This window comes from Larimichthys crocea, chromosome XIII (genome assembly GCF_000972845.2).
Source record: "Larimichthys crocea isolate SSNF chromosome XIII, L_crocea_2.0, whole genome shotgun sequence".
NCBI classification, from domain to species: Eukaryota; Metazoa; Chordata; class Actinopteri; family Sciaenidae; genus Larimichthys; species Larimichthys crocea.
The window spans coordinates 48,681,014-48,688,303 of NC_040023.1; the positions used below are offsets into that span (position 1 = coordinate 48,681,014).

General features: G+C 48.3%; 1 protein-coding gene across 1 annotated transcript in view; it reads left to right on the plus strand.

The window, feature by feature from the left end:
• The first annotated feature begins 1,831 nt into the window (after nt 1-1,831).
• dok2 (docking protein 2) overlaps nt 1,832-7,290 on the plus strand; it is an 11,593-nt gene continuing 6,134 nt past the window's right edge. The window contains exons 1-4 of the mRNA XM_027286428.1: nt 1,832-2,467; nt 3,365-3,502; nt 3,622-3,789; nt 6,476-6,587. Of these exons, the coding sequence (XP_027142229.1) occupies nt 2,408-2,467; nt 3,365-3,502; nt 3,622-3,789; nt 6,476-6,587 (478 nt within the window). The 5' untranslated portion in view covers nt 1,832-2,407. The remainder of the gene's footprint in view (nt 2,468-3,364; nt 3,503-3,621; nt 3,790-6,475; nt 6,588-7,290) is intronic.

Below are 7,290 nucleotides of genomic sequence, written 5' to 3' on the forward strand. Positions count from 1 at the left end.
GTCTGTTAGCTTCTGTCTGTTAGCTGTTAGCTTCTGTCTGTTAGCTTCTGTCTGTTAGCTGTTAGCTTCTGTCTGTTAGCTTCTGTCTGTTAGCTTCTGGCTGTTAGCTGTTAGCTTCTGTCTGTTAGCTTCTGGCTGTTAGCTGTTAGCTTCTGTCTGTTAGCTTCTGTCTGTTAGCTTCTGTCGGTTAGCTTCTGTCTGTTAGCTTCTGTCGGTTAGCTGTTAGCTTCTGTCTGTTATTGTATTTGAAGGACTAAAAATGTGTGACATCATAAAGATCAATCAAACGTCAGATGACGTCACTTCCTGTTTGTTAACAAAGCTGAACTCGTTAATGAATCATCAATAATCAATAATCAGACTTTTTCTTCTTCTGTGGTTGTGTCTGCGTACATTCATCAGCCCCTCCGCTGGCACCATATGTGGTTGCCACGGCAACATGTATGCAGTTCCAGATCCCTACTGAGGTTGCCACGGAAACAAGCATCTGCAGCCCTGATCCCCTCTAATTAACACACTCACGGGATGTCACACTATGAAAAAATCATCCAATCACAGAGCTTCACACCCTGTTACCGTGCAGACAACGGCAGGTGAAGTTAGAGTTAGCTTCACCCACCTGTCAGTCAAAGCGTCCACGCTCTTAACCCTGCATAACTTTAAGCCTTAATATAATGTGAACAGGTGAGTTGTATATAAATTCACCCTCAGTACAGTTGTCATGAACGGGGAAATTAGCTACAGAGACCAAAACTGTTTTTTGTACCAGGCTGTAAACATGTTTATTTCTGCTGTGAAGTTGGACATTTGGACATGGGGACTTATGGAGACTGACTCACTTCTGGAGCCAGCCTCAGGTGGACGTTAGAGGAACTGCAGGCTGTGTCACTTCCTGTGTCGGCTTCACTGAGTGATGTCATCTCACATGATGACATCACTCACATGATGACATCACTCACATGATGACATCACTCCTCTGATCTCAGCTGTGAACAGGAAGTGGGACATGTACGACCTCGCTGGTTTATTTCTCTGGTCACATGATGACGAGCTTCAGCTTCCAGGCCAGTGAGCAACACACACACACACACACACACACACACACACACACACACACACACACACACACAGTGACACTCCCCCCTCAGGGACTCAGCGGGCTACAAATGCATCCCAGCATGCATCTCTCCATTCGCCTTACAACACACTCAGCTGGAAACAAAAAGAGCATCACTGACTGTGTGTGTGTTTGTGTGTGTGTGTGTGTGTTTGTGTGTGTGTGTTTGTGTGTGTGTGTGTGTGTATCTGTGTGTGTGTGTGTTTGTGTGTATGTGTGTGACTGTGTGTGTGTGTGTGTGAGACCTCACTGATCCGCCATCTGTCACGTGTTCAGACGCCGATCAGCACCGCAACCTGTTTACATGAGATTCCAGAGGAGTGATGTGATTGGTCGACACAGATTTATTCTCATGTTGAATGGTGGACTCTGATTGGTTCTTCATGTAACACACACGTCTGTTTAATTATGCTAAGTTCTTAAACAGGAAGCCTCGAGTCATCCATTAACACACACACATGAATTAAACATGTTGGCGACCTCTGACGTCTCAGAGACTACGTCCAGGTTTTAGACAGTCTGCGGGGACGTCACAGAGACCACGTCCAGGTTTTAGACAGTCTGCAGGACGTCGTAATGTGTTTTGAAGGTGTTATTCCTGGTTCCTCCAGCAGGTGGTGCAGTGACATGAAACCACGTGAAGGAGGAGCAGGTGGAAACAAACTAAGTTTAAAAGTAAAATGAGGAGGTGAAATAAGTTGAGAGGACGAGTGGTCTGCATGAAGTGTCAGAGGTAACATGAAGGAAGGAGGTGAAGGAGGCTGAAGGAGGTGAAGGAGGTGAAGGAGGTGAAGGAGGTGAAGGAGGAGGTCCATGTTGAGGCGGCCGCTCAGTTCTGCATTACATGTTGCAACATAGAGAGGAGGCAGGAAACAGAAGTGACACATTCAACGTCTGACTGACAGCACAGACACAGAGACACAGACAGACAGGAGGAGACACAGACAGGAGGAGACACAGACAGGAGGAGACACAGACAGGAGGAGGGGAACCTCAGAGCAACTGGATGAAGGCCAACAAGGAGTAAACGAGGAGAAGAAGAAACTGAAGGAGGTGAAAGGAGAAGAGAGGGGGAGAAAGAGTGACACGACAAGGGAGGTGGTGAGGAGTAAAGCCAAACAAAAAGGAGGAACAGGAGGAGGAGGAGGTGAAGGAAGAAGACGAGGAGGTGAAAAAGAGGAGAGACTTTAAAGAAAGGAGGAAGCACAAAGTGAGAGGAGAGAGGAGAGGAGAGGAGAGGAGAGGAGAGAGGAGGAGAGAGGAGGAGAGAGGAGGACCTGCAGTGTGGTCATGGAGGAGGACATCAGGAAGCAGGGGATGCTGTACCTGCAGCAGCAGAGGTTTGGAAAGGTACGAGCAGCTAATGCTAACACACACACACACACACACACACACACACACACACACACACACAACGTGTATTTATATTTATTATATAATATTATATTATATATTCATATTTATTCTGTACCTGCAGCTCATTCACGTACAAAGTACTGTAACAGTACGAGTACTGACTGAAGCCACTTAGTACACACACACACACACACACACATATATATACATGTATAGATATATATGTATATATAGAGGAGGTATATGATATATAATCCAGTTCAGCAGGATGTTTCTTGGTGTACACACAGTATTTGTGTATTTCATAGTTTGACAGTTTTGAAATAACTTCCTAATTTTAAAAAGATGTTGTTGATTTCACATTTTAGTTTGTTGGTGTTGATTGATCAGAATGAAGTGAAAATGTATCATCTGGCTTTTATTATGAAGTATCACAGTATTTCCTTCTTTGTCATGTTTACAGTCTTTACCTGTGTCACAGTTTCACTGTGAAATCTACAGTGTACTGGACAGGAAGTGTAAAGAAGCATAACATGGAAATACTCGAGTACAACTACTCGAGAATGTAATTAAATAGAACGCAGGGGTGGGGCGGTGTTAGCTCAGCTGGTAGAGCGGCCGTCCCGTGTGTGAAGGCTCGGTCCGTGCTGTGGAAGCCGAGGGTTCGAGTCCGCGTCCCCGTCTCTCTCTCTCTCCACGTTCCTGTCACTCTTCAGCTGTCTGTCAAATAAAGCAAAACAAATATTTAATATATATAAAGATAAAGATGAGGACCTCGAATTGGTACTTGAGTAAATGTACTTAGTTACCTTCCAGCGCCGCAACTAGCAACAGTTAAAGTACCAGTAGTACCAGTAGTACCAGTAATCTCTCTCTGGTGTGTGTCTGCAGAAGTGGAAGCGTGTGTGGTGCGTCCTGTACAGAGAAAGTTCCTGTTCGATTTCCAGGCTGGAGTTCTTCGAGTGTAAAGACGTCGGCAGTGTGGAGAAGCTCGACAAGAATCTACGCAAACAGCAAGAACACAAGAAGGTACACACACTGCATGTACTCTGAATATACTGGACATTACAGTAATTAGCCTTTACTTTACAATGCACTGAGTTCTCCTGTTGCCGTGGCGATAACCACGTGGCCTGTGTGTCTCCTAGGTGATCCGTATGGCGGACTGTATCCGGGTGTCGGAGATGGAGACTGACGGCTGTCCCAAAGACACGGGACCCTTCGTGATCGAGACCACGGAGAAGATCTACGTGTTCGCCGTGGACAGGAAGCAGCTGGACGACTGGACACACAAACTGTGTGAGATCGCCTTCCCTGTAGGTACACACAGCTAACGCTAACATGCTAACAACAAAACTACATTTACAAAGATTCATTTCAGGAAGTCACTTCCTGTTTACACAGGACAGATTGGAACTAGCTACAATCTGACTTGTCCTGATGATGATTACCTGTGCATCGTTAAGGACACCTGTAGGTCGTTTATGTCACCATGAACAGACCATGAGCACACCGTGAACACACCATGAACAGACCATGAACAGACCATGAACACACCATGAACACACCATGAACACACCATGAACACACCATGAACACACCATGAACGGACCATGAACAGACCATGAACGGACCATGAACACACCATGGTGTCAAACGTTGTTCTTGTGGTTATAAATAGCAGGTCGATGACAGACAGCTGATGGTCTTGAGTCACAGCTCCACTTCCTCTTTCTCACTGTATGACAGGAAATACACGCTTCACACTCAAACAGCCAATCAGACGGCAGCTCTGGTCTGACACATCACATGTAAAGTGTGATCCAGACTCAGACTTTTATTTTTAATAGACCTCTGCAGAACTCAAATCAGGTGTTTAAGGTGGCATTTAAGGTGGAACTGAAGAGTTTAAGAGTCATGTTGGTTTGTGTCTTAAAGTCTCCATGAAACAGGAAGTAGAGTGTGTTTACTTCCTCATTTCTACATGTTTCCTGTAGAACCCTCAGAGTCAGTAGATCCTGACTCTGAGGGTTCTACGTGTTTCCTGTAGAACCCGTAGAACCCTCAGAGTCAGGAGATCCTGACTCTGAGGGTTCTACGTGTTTCCTGTAGAACCCGTAGAACCCTCAGAGTCAGGAGATCCTGACTCTGAGGGTTCTACGTGTTTCCTGTAGAACCCGTAGAACCCTCAGAGTCAGGAGATCCTGACTCTGAGGGTTCTACGTGTTTCCTGTAGAACCCGTAGAACCCTCAGAGTCAGGAGATCCTGACTCTGAGGGTTCTACGTGTTTCCTGTAGAACCCGTAGAACCCTCAGAGTCAGGAGATCCTGACTCTGAGGGTTCTACGTGTTTCCTGTAGAACCCGTAGAACCCTCAGAGTCAGGAGATCCTGACTCTGAGGGTTCTACGTGTTTCCTGTAGAACCCGTAGAACCCTCAGAGTCAGGAGATCCTGACTCTGAGGGTTCTACGTGTTTCCTGTAGAACCCGTAGAACCCTCAGAGTCAGGAGATCCTGACTCTGAGGGTTCTACGTGTTTCCTGTAGAACCCGTAGAACCCTCAGAGTCAGGAGATCCTGACTCTGAGGGTTCTACGTGTTTCCTGTAGAACCCGTAGAACCCTCAGAGTCAGGAGATCCTGACTCTGAGGGTTCTACGTGTTTCCTGTAGAACCCGTAGAACCCTCAGAGTCAGTAGATCCTGACTCTGAGGGTTCTACATGTTTCCTGTAGAACCCTCAGAGTCAGTAGATCCTGACTCTGAGGGTTCTACGTGTTTCCTGTAGAACCCGTAGAACCCTCAGAGTCAGGAGATCCTGACGGAACTTTACAGCAGTCAATAGCAAGTGTGTGTTAGCACGATGAGCTCGCATCAGACCAGCTCATTTATTTCCTGTTGGACTCAGAGCCTGAGCTCCAACCCGGTCCGGTCCGGTCCGGTCTGGCTGCTGAGCCCGGTTCTGTTAGCAGCAGCTAGTTAGCGGTTAGCTACTTTAGCAAGTGAAGAAAAAAAACTTAATAATGAAAACACAAGACTTAGTTTACTGTCTGTCTGCCTGTCTGTCTGTCTGTCTGTCTGTCTGTCTGTCTCCCTGCCTGTCTTCCTGCCTGTCTCCCTGCCTGTCTGTCTGTCTCCCTGCCTGTCTTCCTGCCTGTCTCCCTGCCTGTCTCCCTGCCTGTCTGTCTCCCTGCCTGTCTGTCTGCCTGTCTGTCTGCCTGCCTGTCTTCCTGCCTGTCTCCCTGCCTGTCTGTCTGCCTGTCTTCCTGCCTGTCTCCCTGCCTGCCTGTCTTCCTACCTGTCTTCCTGCCTGTCTCCCTGCCTGCCTGTCTGTCTGCCTGCCTGTCTTCCTGCCTGTCTCCCTGCCTGCCTGTCTCCCTGCCTGTCTGCCTGCCTGTCTGTCTCCCTGCCTGTCTTCCTGCCTGTCTCCCTGCCTGCCTGTCTTCCTGCCTGTCTCCCTGCCTGTCTCCCTGCCTGTCTGTCTCCCTGCCTGTCTGTCTGCCTGTCTGTCTGCCTGCCTGTCTGCCTGCCTGTCTCCCTGCCTGTCTGTCTGCCTGTCTTCCTGCCTGTCTCCCTGCCTGCCTGTCTTCCTACCTGTCTTCCTGCCTGTCTCCCTGCCTGCCTGTCTGTCTGCCTGCCTGTCTTCCTGCCTGTCTCCCTGCCTGTCTCCCTGCCTGCCTGTCTCCCTGCCTGTCTGCCTGCCTGTCTGTCTGCCTGCCTGTCTTCCTGCCTGTCTCCCTGCCTGCCTGTCTGTCTGCCTGCCTGTCTTCCTGCCTGTCTCCCTGCCTGCCTGTCTCCCTGCCTGTCTCCCTGCCTGTCTGTCTGCCTGCCTGTCTTCCTGCCTGTCTCCCTGCCTGCCTGTCTTCCTGCCTGTCTCCCTGCCTGTCTCCCTGCCTGTCTGTCTCCCTGCCTGTCTGTCTGCCTGTCTGTCTGCCTGCCTGTCTTCCTGCCTGTCTCCCTGCCTGTCTGTCTGCCTGTCTGTCTGATCACTGGTGAATGTTTCAGATGAGCTGGATGGAGCCCTGTGTGAAGCGTGGCAGCCTGCAGAGAGGAAACAGGGTGGAAGAAGATGAAGGAATGGAGGACAACTCTCTGTACAGCAGCAGCAGACAGACAGGTAATACCTGTCTCACGTCTACCTGAGCACATGTCACATGACTTCTTCCCTCGTCGTTCTTCTGCAGCAGCTTTTTTCTTCTCAGTCTTGACTTCCTGTTAAACCTTGAAACAAACCTCACTTCCTCTCTCACTCTTTTCCCTTCGCGTCTAAATTTAGCAGCCTGCGGCTAAGACGATGCATGAGTCTGCTGCAACACACACACACACACACACACACACACACACACACACACACACACACACACAGTATGTACACATCTCGATCTCTGACACATAAGCTGACGATCATGAGATGTTTGACCTCCTTTTTAATTTCATTCCAAACATGAAACATCTGCTGTTAGCTCATGTTAGCTCAGTCTGTTAGCTCATGTTAGCTCATGTTAGCTCATGTTAGCTCAGTCTGTTAGCTCATGTTAGCTCATGTTAGCTCATGTTAGCTCAGTCTGTTACCTCATGTTAGCTCATGTTAGCTCATGTTAGCTCAGTCTGTTAGCTCAGTCTGTTAGCTCATGTTAGCTCATGTTAGCTCAGTCTGTTAGCTGCTGTTAGCTCAGTCTGTTAGCTCATGTTAGCTCATGTTAGCTCAGTCTGTTAGCTGCTGTTAGCTCATGTTAGCTCAGTCTGTTAGCTCATGTTAGCTCATGTTAGCTCAGTCTGTTAGCTCATGTTAGCTCAGTCTGTTAGCTCATGTTAGCTCA